Raw genomic sequence first — 15,430 nt, forward strand, 5'->3', positions numbered from 1 at the left:
TATCTATCTATCTATCTATCTATCTATCTATCTATCTATCTATCTATATTTATCTATGCCTGGATTCAGGAAGAACTTGTTTCAAATCTGGTCTTAGATAAACCTTGGGGAATCAGGTAATCCTCTTTGCCTCACTTTGCTCATGTGTAAAATGAGCTGGAGAAGGACATGGTAAATAAATCCAGTTTCTTTGCCGAGAAAACCCCAAATGGCAATAAAAATGTTAGATGTTATTGAAAAATTACTGAACGATAACAACATGAGTGTGTATATTATAGTATGTCTGGGCATGGGAGTGTGTGTGTGTATGTCTGTGTGTGAGTGTGTGTAAATAGAGTCTTTCATAGTTTACTATATGCCAGGCCTTGTGCTAACTACTGAGGAAATAACCATGAGCACTTAGTGGCTGGCCTCAAGGAACTTACATTTTACTAAGTGAAGATAACAAATCACCCTGGAGAGTTGGGATTTACTGAGCCATAGGTTATTTACTGACACATTCTCCCAAGGAATTGTATAGAGGCTTCGATCATCATTTTCCAAGCTGGAGTGCTGTGGGAGACTGACCAACAGGAGGGCATAGACTTTTTGGAAAGAATCTTGGTATACTTGATAGTTTCCCCCAAGTCTCAAGCAGGGTTCGTGGTCAGAAAAGGTGCCATCTAAGCTTTAGCCTGGTAGATATTCTCCCACTGCTTTTAATCTCTAAGTGCTAAAGATTGGGGAGATGTAGAAGGGTTCTTCACTTTTCCTAGAATTACAGTTACAGGCTCTCCCCCACCCCCAAATGGGCACAATTCTTAATTCTTCTATTGTCAGGATCTGCACAAAGGAATGCAGAAGAAGGGGTCTGGAGAATTGAACTGGAGCTTTCAGACATGCCTTTGGAAATAAATAAGGAGAATCTGAACCCCAAGTTCTTCAAAGCACCCCAGAGAAATAGCATAAGCAAAGCCAGAACTAGGGCAGGGACATCAGGGCTCTGTTCCAGAGTGGGAAATATATGCTATGCAGAGATTTGCATTTGGGTACACCCTGTACATCTCAGCTCCTCTTCTTTTTCCTCCTCATTTTCTGGCTGACAAATTCATTGGGGACTGAAAGTATTTGAAGTCAACCTTAGACTCTTTGGCTAGGAAGCAAGAAAGCTTGTTTTCTAAGTAGAGGGTCAAGTGGCAAGGCCATCCTTTAGCTGTCATTGTCTTTCAGGAAGCTATAAATGAACTGAAGTCCAGGCTGTATCCTAGGAAGTTCTGTTTGTTATTTACAGGATAATTGAACTCAACTCAACTGGGTTCCATAAGGGAAGAATAAAGCCAGGCAGATGGCTGCCACCTTGAACTTGGCCATTGTCATGGCAATGTCTGTACTCCACCGCCCCCCCCTACCATCATTTCCTTACTGTTTGACTGGCCTGTGGATTTCCTCCTGTGGATATCCTCTCATCCTTACGAGGTTATTTGTTCTTGGCTTTTGAAAGTAAAGGAGACAAATTAACTGCACCCTTGTTCCAAACACAACACGGCAAAAGGTCCTGCTTCTCCAACCACAAGCTTGCTTCATGGATACCATAGGAGGGCCTGCCAATCAATGCAAGTCATCTTGGCATAGAGGCCACTCATGTCCCAAAGTGAGAGTCAGACCACTCTACTTGCCAGTGATGTCTATTTTGGAAACAGAGGATGGAATTTTCTTGTTTTTAATCTGTATGCCTTGTAGAAGCTGTGAGGTTAATAGAACACGTATCATAGACTTTGGGATGAAAGATCCTGAGAAAGTCAGAAACCCATTCTCCTCCTTGTAGAGGCTCAAGGTTTATTTTAGTCTAGGTACACAAGTTCATGTTGGTATCAGGTTGGCATCATTGTCAGTCTTTAGTCCTATTACTTGGGCTCCTGGGGCAGTATGCTTTGCAATCTACCTCCACAAAGATCTAGTGAAATGAACACCAGACTGTGAGTCAGAAGACCTGGGTTCTAGTCCCAGCCGTGCCAAAGACTAGCATCTGAGCAAGATGCTGTGACAGCAAAGCCTTGGAACCTCACTTTCCTTACTTGTAGTGGGAAGGGCTTACATAAATAATTCCTACATTCCCTTCTGTTTCTGATGTTATAGACATTTGTACTGAGGGCAGGAAAGAACATGGCGCAATGGATACACTGTTGTGAATGGTAAGCTCCTTGAGGGCAGCAGCTATCTTTTGCCTTTTTTGTATCCTTAGCACTTAGCATACAGTCTGGTTCAAGGGAGGTACTTAATAAAAGGTTATTTATTGGTTGTTGACCTTGGAGTCAGGAAAATCTGGTTTCAAACTGCACTTTTAGAGTGAGTTTACTTGAGGGAGTCACTGACCTAGTCAGCAAGTCACTGACCAGCCTCCTTTTTAAACTGTCTTGAATGTCTCTAGTAACAAACAGCCTCCAGGTTGGTTCTGAGGATCAAATGAGTGAACGGGCATTCTGCACTTTGAAACCTTGCTGTGCTACCTAAGTGCCGGCCATTCTTCTGTGGGAATCCCAGCATCCCTGCAGACTTAAAACTGTTGTTATTTTAAGTGAATAAAAGCTGCCAGTGCCTGGAATGCCCCAGTGCAGTCATTACCTCTTCATCAGAAGTCCAAGATCCTCAGTGAACAGTCACTCACCAAGGAGTTTTCAAGTGCTTCCTTTTTTTCCCAGGTTTGCAGATGGAGAAACTGAGGTACAGAGAAATGAAATTTCTCGCCCAAAGTCTTAGTTCTGGTAATGTAAGAGAAACCAAATTGTGGGTGTGGGGGGGACAGGGAGTTCAGGGAACTAATCCCCTAGATGATAAAGGCAGGATTCAGAAAGACTTTAGCCAGGTCACAGTCTGGGCCTGAATTTTATAGGGATAAAAATTGTCTTCCCTGTGCATTAAAAAAAATCACTTTCCAAAGTTTATGAGTGGGGCAGGCTAGCCAGTGCATTGTCTGAAATATACATATATACATACATACACACATACACACACACACACATATATAGCAGAGTACAACTTTAGTGGGAGTCAATAGGGTGATAGGGAGAGCCAGTAAAACGAATATGCCTCCCTGTTAGGTGTAGAGAAGTACATGATCTGATTATTCCCACTTTACAGATGAGGAAACAGAGGGAAGTGACTTACCCAGGATCACACAGCTAATACGTGTTTAAGGCTAGATTTGAACTCTGTCTGGTCTCCACTCTAAGTCCAGTCCTCTTATCCACTGAACTACTTAGCTACCAATATTAAATTACATATAATAGAAATACTACATATTATATGTAAGTAAATTAAAATAATGTATAATGTAAAAATATAATATCTATCTATATAATAATAGATCACATAACAAATATCTCAGGGCGAAAATAAGCCTTTATAAGTGCCTACTATGTACTAAGCACTTTACAAATATCTCTTTTGATTGTTTCAAGAACCTTGGGAAGTAGGTTATTTCTATTATTTCTGCCATTTTACAGGTAGGGAAATTGAGACTGAGGAGGTTATGACTTGGCCAAGGTCATACAACTAGTAAATATCTGAGTCCAAATTTGAACTCAGGTCTTCCTGCCTCCAGGTACAGTGGTCTGGGCACTGTGACACCCCTTGGCTGGAAAAGAAGACAGTTGTTCTTCCAAGTGCCCCCACTCTAACTGAAGAAGGATGTGGATGTAGAAGAGACAGCAGGACCTGAACATTGTATCCCATGGGTAGATACTCAGAGACATTCTATGAATGATGGTGACAAGTGGGCACCATGGTTCCAGTTCCAAGGTCTTGATGCCAGTGAATATAGTGCCCAGCTAATATCCACGTGGTTAGATGAGGAGAGCACATTAGATGAACTCTGAGGCCCCTTCGAGCTATTAATCCTCCAACAGAAATAGTTGTTCTGCCAAGGGAGCTCAGTAAGGCAATACTGTGTCTCCTAAACATCACTTACCAATCCCAGTGTAGACATTGAATGTAACCAACACTCGCTGTGTGCCTGGTATTGTGCTTGGCCGTGGAGACACAAGGACAAAAGTGAGATAGACTTCACCCCAAAGAGCTTCTATTATAGTAGGGACATCCAGAACATATGGGCAAGTACTGTCCAGAGAAGGGAGTTGTGGTATTGGAAGTTCCCAGGGATTAGGAGAGGAGTCATAGGCAAGAAAACTGTCACATTCTTTCCAGGAGGAATGCTAATGTTTATTTCAAGGTCAAGAGTAAATGGTGCAAGCTAAGGTGAGTGTTTGCCTTATAGCTTGGGCAGATGGCAAGGTAGCAGCCCTGTGTAAGCCTTGGAATCACGGCAGAGCCTGCACAGGTGAGCCCCATGCCATAGCTAAGGCTTAGCCCTATGATGCCCCAAAAAGGTGTGTGCACACGCATATATGTATGTATATACACATACAAATGCATGCATGAATATGTATGCATACATATATACACATGTGCACACACATGCATATATAAATATAAACATACACATACATACAGAGAGAGAGTGTGTGTGTTTCTGTCTGTATGTGTGTGTGTGTGTCTTAGTCTTTTTACCCTTTCTGGCAAACATGGTACCTGACACACAGTAGTCGCTTAACAAAGGTTTTTCAGTAGTTAGCCCAGTTGGTAGAACACTAGACTTCTAGTCAAGAAAACCTGAGTTTGCATCCTTCCTTGGACATTTATTTGCCCTTTGACCCTGGCTAAAGCACTTAACCTTTGCCTCAGTAGCCTCATCTGTAAAATGGAGGTAATAAATAATAACACCTCCATGCCAGGGTTGTTGTGGCACTCAAGTGAAATAATGAACACTAAGGGCTTTGCAAACCTCGAAGCAATATGGGAATGCTACCAATGTGTCAGCTGTTGCTTTTGAGGATGATGATGGTGATGGTGAAGCCAGTCCACTGGGCAGAATTTCTCCTGTGTCAGACCATTCTTAGCCTTCCTACTCCGTGGCAGGTATTTAGAAAGGGGCTCCTAACTGGCCGGGAGGATAAATCCAGAGCTGCCTCTGTTACCCAAGTAAAAATTTTGTGATTTGGGGTCCCCATCTCCAGAAGCAATGCTGACAGTCAGTGGGGAAATGGTTGGGGAGTCAAGTGACCTCGAGGAGGGAGGAGGCATGTTTGGGTTTGCTCCTTTGGTGAGCTGATTTCTCAAAGTGTCTGCTTTCCACCAAACATGGATATGTAAAGGGGAAAATCTGGTGAGTTCATCAGCTGATTGACCCCCACCCCAGTGCCTGTTGCTGGAGATGTTTGTAAAATGTGTCGAACACAAGATGTCCAGCTTGGCCAAAATGCTCCCTTTATTCCTGGAGGGATTGGCATTACTCAGAGCTTGTCAGGGATTGTGTTGGAAGCTGTGATTGGACAGGTAGAAGAGGGAGAGGGCTGGAGGTGCCATCCCTCCGGCAAGCAGTGCAGGAAGTCTCTGCCTGGTGATGATAATATTGATGACATGGCTAATTCATTCAATGAGCAGAGAACAGGCAAAGGGATGAGCACATATCTATTGTCATCCCCAGAGAACAGAATGGTCCAATTAGGCAGCTTTCTGATAGCTGGGTCTGGTACTAATCTTAGGCTGTTTAGTTCAGCTCCATTAATTCCTCTGGCTCACTTGCTAGTCATGCATGACTAAGCTGGGGCAGGGGAGGGGGAGATTTTTGAGTTTCTCATGTAATTGGCACTTCAGACCTCTCTAAGTGCCAAGTATTCCCATCATTCTGTGCATGCATGCACAGGCATCACAGGGCTCTGTCTCTTGCATGACAGAATGGTGACGTTCAGGGGGAGCAGCCATTCTGAGATGGGGATGTCCAAGTCATCAGCAGGTAGGGCTGACTCCCCCATTGCTTACCTTTCAGAAAAGGAGAATGCCAGGAAAGACCAACTCACCCAACCAGATCCTGGGCTCACTGGGTTTTTGATGTTCCAGATGGTTCACTTTCCCCCCAAGCTCTTTCTAAAGATACTTCTCAGCCTCCACACTCTGACTAGTGGGTCCCAAAGACTTTTGGAGCAACTCTAATTTAGTAGGATCCCCTTTGCTATCCAGGATAATCTGGAGCCTCAGAACACCATGGTGGGCACTCTCCCTTCTTGAGAAACAGGTGAGGAAGAATTCATCACATAAACTGACAGAGAATTCTTCCATATCAAGCCCATCATCCAGCAGGGCAAGGTTCCCAGTGAGCAGGTGAATATATTATTGAAAGCCAAGTCTTTTAATGTGTCCATCAACCCAGAGAGAGGTAGAGTCATGGTGGATGTAGGACCAGCAAGGAAACTGCCCTGAGGTCTCAACTTAACTCAACATGTCCAAAACAGACCTCATTATATTTCACCCTAAACCCCCTTGCCTCCTACCTTCTCAAGGGCAGCACCATCCTTCCAGTCTCCCAGGATCACAACCTAGAAATCACCAAGGACTTCTAACTTTCACGCCATCCCCCCAGATCAAAGATGGTGCCAAGGTCTAACCATTTCACCTTTGAAACATCTCCCAAATATGTTCCCTTCCCTCCTCTGACATAGACCTCATCCTGGTGCAGACCCTTATCATCTCACGACAGGATTATTGCCACAACTGCTTGTGGATATCCCTGCCACAAGCCTCTCCCCACTCCAATCCATCCTCCATTCAGCCATGAAAGTGATTTTCCTAAAATGCCGGTTTGATTATGTCAGAAAATACTCAACATTTATTGAATAGAGATTCAATAAACTCCCTTTGTTCCCTATCGCCTACAAGGGGCAAACACTCTTCTTGGCATTCCAAGAGCTTCATAACCTGGCCCCTGCCTAAACTGCCTGTCTCCTTGTGCCTTATTCCCTGACAGGTAGTCTTCAATTTCCTGACATTGACATTCTACCTGTTCCATGCACCTTGCACTCCATCTCTCTGCTCTGGGAACTTTTTTCCTGACTCTCTCCCTTGCCTTGGAAGGCTTTCCCTCGTCTGCTTTGACTACTGTCTGCCTTGACATCTTTTAAGTCCCAACTACCATGGCACCACAAGAAGTCTTCCTTCCCCATCTCCTCCAATTCAGTGCCTTCCCTCTAGTTGTTACTTCCTATTTAACTTGTATATAGCTAGCTTTGTATATATTTGTTTGCATGTTATCTCCTCCATTGAATTGTAAACTCCTTGAGGACAGGGACCATCTTTGGCTCCTTTTGTATTTGCAGTGGTTAGTACATTGCCTGGCATAGTAGGGCTTAATACCTATTGACTGATTGAACAGAAGAACCCACCATAGCTTTAGCAGGATCAATAAGTGTTCTTCAGAGGTAAGTAAGAAGGTCAACAGGCAAATCACTGGCTCAGGAATTTAAAATACCTTAGTTCAAATCTAGCATCAGATATTAATAGCTGGGAGAACCTGGACAAGATGCTTAGACTTTTCCCTGCCTCAGTTTCCTCAACTATAAAATTGGGGTAAGATTATCCCCAATTTTCAGAGTTGTTGGGAGTATCAAATTAGAAAAATATTTGTAAAGTTCTTAGCACAGTGCCAGGCACAGAGGCAATACTGAATAAAAGCTTGCTCCCTTCTTCCCTTCTCCTTTCTTTGTGTTTTATTTATTTCCCCATCAGCTACAGGGCTTGGATTGACTGTTGTTTCCAGCTCCTACATTCTGTGTTTCTATTAACATCTCAAAGATCTAGATGAGAAACAGAGTCATAACCAGGTCATCCTCTGCTGGGTCCCCTCTGGCAGTGATGCAGAGAGGGATTCTAAGCCATGAGGTGGATTTGCAAACTTGGGGGCTATGATTGCATCCTTTTCACAACTATTTAATTCGAGGCGTCAAACATCGCAAGGCAAAACATGGACCTTGTTCTTAAGGAGCATCTCCTGGAGAAGAACAAGGGGCCTTTTTGAGATAAGCAAGTGACCACCTAAAATAGTTGACCTGGATAATTAATACTAGAGGGAAATGTTATCTTATTTCAGAAATCAAATATTAATGTCTTGTCACCAGAAAAAAAAATCTCTCTCATCTAGAGTTACAGCAAACACTTTGACGGTTTCAGAGCAATGGCGAATCCCTCCATTTTTGACTCTATCTTTTTACAATTATTTGTCTCTCTTCGCCTCTGTTTTTCCATATCTGTCTCCTCACATTTAGATTAATTGTCTAAGCACTGATTACCCTGATAAGATGGTTCCAAAAATCTCACAATGAGTGCTTGACAGGTCTTGGTCTTTTTAGCAGGCAAATAACTAGTGTTTGTGGGATGAATGAATGATAAAGCAACATTGTATTTATTCCAGGATTAAATGAATATGTGTCAATTTCCCTGAATGAAAATGCTTAAAGGCTGAAAGGCAAACTGGCTTAATATTAAACGTCACTGTCTAATTCACTGCTTCAGTGTCCATAGTTCTTTCACTATATCCCATCCCACCTCACCTTATCCTGTCTCTTGCCAAAGAGTCTGCCACAAGGCAGCAAGATGATAAAAAGATCCACTAAACAGCAATTTGCACCAAACAATCGACACATATTCATTAAACACTTACTGTGCATGTCAAACCCTCTGCCAGGTATGGAGAACAAGACAAAAGCAAGGCAGCGCCTGCCCATAATGAGCTTAAGTTCAGAGGGTAGAGGGAATTTGGTTAATTTTGTGGAAATAGGTGAACAAATGCTTGGATCTGGGTTTCCCCAAATAGTTCCATTGTGGTTACAATTTGTAGATAAAATTTCCTTCTTTTGGGGCCGGTGGCACTTAAGCACACACTTATTACCCAAGATCATTTTCATTTTCCCTTAAAGACTGATGATTTGTGAGCCTTAAGCCCTTCTTTTGCTGTAGGCAAAGCTACATTCATTTGACAAAGTAATTTCTGTTTTTTTCTTTAATAATTTTTTTACATAGAGAATTTCTTTCTTGGAGTGATAATAGTCCTTTCATCTCTTCCACACTTTTCCCATTATGGCTCCAAAAATCCAAGGTACATCCTAAGGATCACCATCTAGCTTCTCCTGTATTCATGAAGGATCTTCCAGAATCTGCAGTTCTCCATTATAAGACCTCTTTGGCAATTATCTCTAAAAACCATCAGACTCGCTAACATGAACACAGGCTGTAAAAAAAAATATCACAGGGTCCTCCTTGAATCTTTCCCAATACTGGAAAAAAAAAGAGTGAGGTGAAGGAGTTAGATCCAGTTACGGACCCCTGTTTGCACAGCTGGGCTTCATTGGATGAGGGCTTGTGTTACACACAGTTTGTGATCGGAAGTAAATGCTTTTAAAACAACCAAAGAGACAGGTCTTTAACCTCCACCTCTTCAAATTCTTTGTTCACTTACTTAGCTTCTGTGGAGGTCATGAGGAAGTTGGGTACCCATAGGTCATTAGACAGCGATTGAAACTCACCTGAAGAACCCATCCCCTAGTGAGCGCATTAGCTTGGCTACATTAAAATAGCATTAACAAATAAATAAATCCCAAAGGGCTTCATATTCTTCAAAGGCTTCTATTTGTAATGTCAGGGGAAGGAGGTAGTATGATGAAGGGTGTAGAAGTAGAGGAAGAGGAGGGAAGGGCACTTATTGGAAGAGGTTAATGACCCACACTACAGGAAGTTTAAAAAGGCAAAAAAAAAAAAGCCCAGGACCAGCTATGAATCTCAGAGAATTTCGGAGTTTCGGCAGAGCTCACGTTTTCAAGGGGCCTCAGAGGCCACTGAGTTCAACTCAGATCTCTCCACATCTTGACCAAGAAGTATCCACCCAGCTTTACTTGAAGACTTCCATCTCCTGACTGACTGATTAATGAAGTTTTCACTTATAGAAAGCTTAGTTTTGCCTCTTTCCAGATTTGAGTTTCAGGCTTCTCCCCGCTGGGGCCAAGCAGCACTAGCCCACTGCTTCTGCTTTGGGATAGCCATTCAAATGCTTGAAGATAGCTTTCATCTCCCCTCCCCCCACAGCACCAGTCTTCTCTTTGCCAGTATAAACATTCCAAGTTACTTTAACCGATCCTCTTTTATGGTGAACACAAAGCCCTTCCTCATGCTGGTTTCTCTCCACTGGACTTCATGTGGCTTATGAAGATTGTTCATGAAAGGTATGGCCAGCACAGAACACAGTGACCCCTAGAGGATCTTGGCAGACCACGGTGCTGCACATTCTCAGTGCAGATAGAGTCTTGGGTTTTTTGACTCAAGTGCCTCATTGCCAAAGTATTTTTTCCTTCTTGGGTTGAAATCATAAGGCATCTGAATATTTACAGGATGATTGCTTGTCATTTCCCTTCTATGATCTAGACTTGTGTACCAACTGTCCTCTGAATCTAACATCTTGAAACTCATGCCCTGTAGGCATCTGCAAGTCCCCACATTCTGGCCAGAATTCATTATGGAACACCCTCTCCCCAGACTTACCCCTGTCCAGATTCCTTATTACTGTGGAGGGCATCAGCATTCTTTTCATCTAATTTTGTAAACATTTTTGTTGACTTTGATTCCTCTTGCTCCATATAGCAATTCATTTACTGAATCTTGGCACTTTTACCTTTCCAACGTTTCTTGCATGTTTCCCTTTGGCTCTTTGCACATGGGTCAATCTGAGTGAAACACAATTGGTCTGGTTTACTTCACTAGCCTTTGGGTAGACCTTGCTGCCTCAAATGGCTCCACCTTCCAATCTGTCTTCCACACTGATGTCAACATTCCTTTTTTACTGAAGGCAAGTCTGACCATATCCATTCCCTCACTGATAAACTCCAACACTTCCTTATTATCTCTAGGACCTAACTTAAAGACTCTGTTTGACATTTAAATTAATAAAATTTCTTTTTCCACCTCACCTGCCAATGGACTCCTCATGCTGGTGATGTCTTCTCTTCCAAAGACTTGTTCTTTAGGTGTTGGATTCCTCTTCAGATCTTTCATCTGAGGATATCTCCAGCTCCTTTCTGGCTCAGCTCCTCATGTTCTGGACTACCTTTCTAACTCACTTTTTATGTGTTGTCTTTTTCTATTGGATATAAATTCCTTGAGGGCAGGGGCTGCCTTTTTTTGTTTGTTTCTATTGCCACTCACAAGACATAAGAGTGTCTAACACACAGTAAGCACTCAATCAGTGCTTTTTCTCATCTAATTGAATCTCCAGGCCTTTGCTTGTTCCCCATATGTGGAAAATTCTTTCTTCCTACTCAATGGAGGGCCTTTATGACAGCATTTGGGGTTTTCCTGGCAAAGATACTGGAGTGGTTTGCCATTTCCTTCTCCAGTTTATTATACAGATGAGGAAAGTGGGGCAAACAGAGTTAGGGGACTTGCCCAGGGTCACATAGCTAGTTAGTGTTTGAGGCAAGATTTGAATTTAGGAAATTGAGTCTTCCTGATTCAGACCTGGCACTCTGTGCACTATGGCATCATCTACCTGCCCCATTGAATGATGCTTTAGGTCATTCCTATTGATCTTCTATTTCTTTCTCTCTACTGTTAATTCCCACCATTTCTAAGATTTCATTTCTAAGATAAGAGATGATGTATATCAATGCAGAGACACTGAGGCTGCCTCTCATTCATATATGCAAAATTTCTTTGTTTTACTCAAACACCTGCTGACTGGAGAGGGCTGCGTTATCTACCAACCACTGGGTATCACAGATATCCCAAATAGGGGAAGACTTTGTGTCAGCACTGTCCCCTTACCCAAATAAAACATAGGTAACATAGAACTTCAATGTGAGCAGCAGAATAGGCTTCTGGGCATCCATCAGTGACCCCATCTATATTTCCAGATAACTAAATCCTTCTTCATGGACCCTAGTTGTGCTTGTTGTGGTGGATAGAGCACCAGGAAGACTCATCTTCCTGAATTAAAATCCATCCTCAGACACTTACTAGCTCTGGGCAAGTCACTTAATCTCGGTTTGCCTCCATTTCCTCATCTGTAAAATGAGCTGGATAACAAAGGGCAAACCACTCTAGCATTTTTGCCAAGAAAACCCTAAATGGGGTCACAAAGATTCATACATGACTGAATAACAATTGGTCTCTGCATGTACTTGATAGCCTCCTACCCAGGAAACTCCCCCCCACACACACACCCCTACCCAAATCTGGGCAAAAGAAAGTCACCTGAGTTTGTGGAATATGAACCGTATCATGGTTTGCACAGAAATGTATAACAAATCACAGTGCCCTGCCATGTTGGTGGAGTCCTGGTATTCTCTAGCTCCAAAGACCACCCCGCCTATTTCTTACTCTCAGTGCCAAAGCTCCATTCCTGGGTAGTGATGCCTAAATGGTTGGCTTTCTTATGGCACAGAAACATTAACCATCTCCATGTGGCTTTTTTTTCCCTTCATATTTCTGGATTTGGAGGAAAAGAACTTTGAACACTGCCCTGTGGCACCAAGAGCCAGGAGTGGGAAGCGGGGCTTTGGTCTTCCTTCATAGCAGGAAAGAAAGAATATTCAGCATGTAGAATGTGGTTGTGTTCTCTTTTGTGGAACTTCCCTTAAAGAGGTTTTCCTGGCAAATATAATGGGTTGTAGGAAGGGGACTCCGCCCACTGGCCCTCTGTTTGAAAACCCCAAGTGATATGAAAACTCCACCTAAGAACATAGAGATGAAAGTGAAAGAATGTTCATGTATCTTCCTACATTTGGAGGGGAGGGGAAAAACAAGTGGTATGGAGGGATGTGGGTGGAAGATGGATGACTTTTGCACTGCTTTAATATTTTGGCAAGCTGTGTCCCTCTGTGTGTGCCATATACATACTCACATACATACATGTGTGTACATGTCCTTAGTTATATTTCTTTAAAGAAAGTGTCATTTGGGAGGGGCATTTCTATGAAGCCTTTGCCAAGATATAACTTGGGAGCTCACTGGCTGATGGGTATCTCAGTTTGCCTCTGAAGGGATAACCAGGATTCCTCTGCTCCCTGACCAGAGTATGGATCATCTCTAAATCCCGAGGTATGAGCCACCCAAGAGGTACCCTCTCTCTCCAGACAGGAGGTTTCCAACTCAGTTCAATCCAATAAGCATTTAACTGTCTATCAGATGCTAGGCATTATGCAGAAATTTGGGGTGCAAGTATGCACAGAAATGAAAATTGTCCTTTCCTCCAAGGTGTTCACAAATATCCATGGAGGGTGATTAAAATGGGTTGGGGTATCCTGTGCATCCCTTGATAAGCGTTGGTACTCTGAGGGTACAATCAATGTCATATGCCTACTTATACCACACACTTAAATCTGATTCTCTGCCTGGACCTTGTTCCTTGTGGGTGAGCCTTTGTGCCTTTGCCTTGGATTCCTCATCTGCAAAATGAATATGTGAGTCACCTAGCATCTCTGAATCTCTGATCCTAGGACCATCCTTAACAAAGGCTACTACTATTACTACTACTGCTACTACTACTACTTTTCTTCCTCCTCCTCCTCTGCCTCTGCTTCTATGGATGCTGCTACTCTTATCATTATTACTAATATTTCTAACACTAGTGCTATTACTAATAGTACCACTTTTACCACCACCACCACTACCACCCCTTATTATGGGTATTACTGTTATTATTGTTACTACTACTTTCACTACAAGTACACCACCATTATCACTACCACTACCATCCCCACTACCACTACTACAATTATTTCACTACTACTACTACTACTACTACTACTACTACTACTACTACTACTACTACTACTATACTGCTGCTACTACTACTACTACTACTACTACTACTGTTGCTGCTGCCGCTGCTACTGCCACTATTGCTACTGCTGGTGCTGCTGCTACAAAAGTTAAACAGTCCCTGCCCTTGAGGAGCTCATGACCATGCATGAACAGTTATTAAAACTCCGGCACTGAGCAACCCTCCAGGGTCCTGGAATGAACTCCTCATTTCCTTTTTCTTCTTTTCCTCTTCCTCCTCCTCTTCTTTGAATCCCACACATGCTTTATCTGTTTTATTGGATAATCCTCTGACTGACTTATTTTAGCACAGACGATTTAGGTTTTTCTCCCTTCCTCATGAGTGCTGGAAATGCACATTGAGAATGGCAGGGACTTTCTTCCTACCCTAGCATTCTCCTTCTCATGGCTCTTTCACCTTGTGTATCTTTCAGAGGTCAACATCATGTGGGCAGCACACCAGACACACCACAGTTCTGAGGACTACAACTTATCCACGGCCCTGAGACAATCTGCCTTCCAAGGATATACATCCTGGGTAAGTCACATGGAATGAGCAAGAGTGATCCTATACTTCTGAATTTAAAGAAAGCACGTATATGTCGTTCATTTTTTCCTCTCAATAGACAGATGAGCAACATCTCATAGTGTGCTTCCTCCTTTTACCTGTGACCATGTTTACACAAAGAAAGAGTTTTCGGGTGGATCTTGATTCTGTGGCCTCATACAGCCCCACCAACCCAAGCCAAGTGTTTTTCTCTGAAGAACTAGAGCATGTGTCAAAGATAAAGGAGACAGGGCAGTGGAAGGATAGCCTGTTCCCTTCAGTCTACCCATCATGGGGTGAGTGATTCATTTTCAAATAATTTCTTTGAGATGGAATCATATGAAGATATGTTGGGGACAGACTTAAGGAACTGCTTCTTCTTCCTGCAAGACTCAATAACTTCCAATCCTATTGTGTTCTTGTCATGTCAAGATGGCTACAAAACATGATTGGAATTTTCTATTTCCCATCCATATCTTCTTCCCAAACCAGGAGCTGCTATTGACCCAGGGCCAGTGCTTACCAGCTCTTTTCACTCTCAGCCTCCCAATTGAATTACTGGCTTCTAATATCTTTTTTTCCTCCACCCCATCTTGCACAGAGCCCAGGAAGGATTTTAAAATTCTTTTTATTTCTATTTCCAATATTTAGCGGGATGACTCTGTCAATCACTAAATATTTAAAGCCATGTCCTGGGCTTGGTACACATAGTAAGCACCTTATAAATGTTTGATGATTGTTGATTAATTGATAACTGTCAGGAAAATACTCCTAAAACACAGGCCTTAGCCTATCACTACCAAGATTAAGAATCCTCCAATTCTAGACCTCCCCCATTTTCACCTATCTCCTAAATTATGTCTTAATACACATCTTGGCTCTTTTTAGTGAGTATCTCTCCCATGTAAGACTCATTTACATGTGTGAGGTTACTTCTGTCATAAAAGTTAAAGTGTAAATAAAAACTCAAGGTATCATTAAAAAAAAAAGATTAAGAATCCTCTCTAGCTTTCTATTGTCTCTAGGATAAAATATACATAGAATCAATACAAATCTGCAATAATAAATGAATAAAAATAAAATGTAGATAAATAAATCTTTTAGTTGGGCATTTAAAGTTCCCCACAATTTGCTTCAATATGTTTTGCCTCAATTCTTTCACTTTATTCACCTTTCCACATTCACTCTCTGGTCTAGATTGTACTACTA

At 42.4% G+C, this 15,430-nt stretch overlaps 1 protein-coding gene across 1 annotated transcript in view; it reads left to right on the forward strand.

The window, feature by feature from the left end:
* AGMO (alkylglycerol monooxygenase) overlaps positions 1-15,430 on the forward strand; it is a 394,492-nt gene that overhangs the window by 137,334 nt on the left and 241,728 nt on the right. Inside the window, exon 4 of the mRNA XM_069094395.1 lies at positions 14,109-14,212. Within this exon, the coding sequence (XP_068950496.1) occupies positions 14,109-14,212 (104 nt within the window). The remainder of the gene's footprint in view (positions 1-14,108; positions 14,213-15,430) is intronic.

Source organism: Petaurus breviceps, unplaced genomic scaffold, assembly GCF_028583685.1.
Source record: "Petaurus breviceps papuanus isolate PSGF00001 unplaced genomic scaffold, PetGlider_PUasm1.0 218, whole genome shotgun sequence".
Classification (NCBI taxonomy): Eukaryota; Metazoa; Chordata; class Mammalia; order Diprotodontia; family Petauridae; genus Petaurus; species Petaurus breviceps.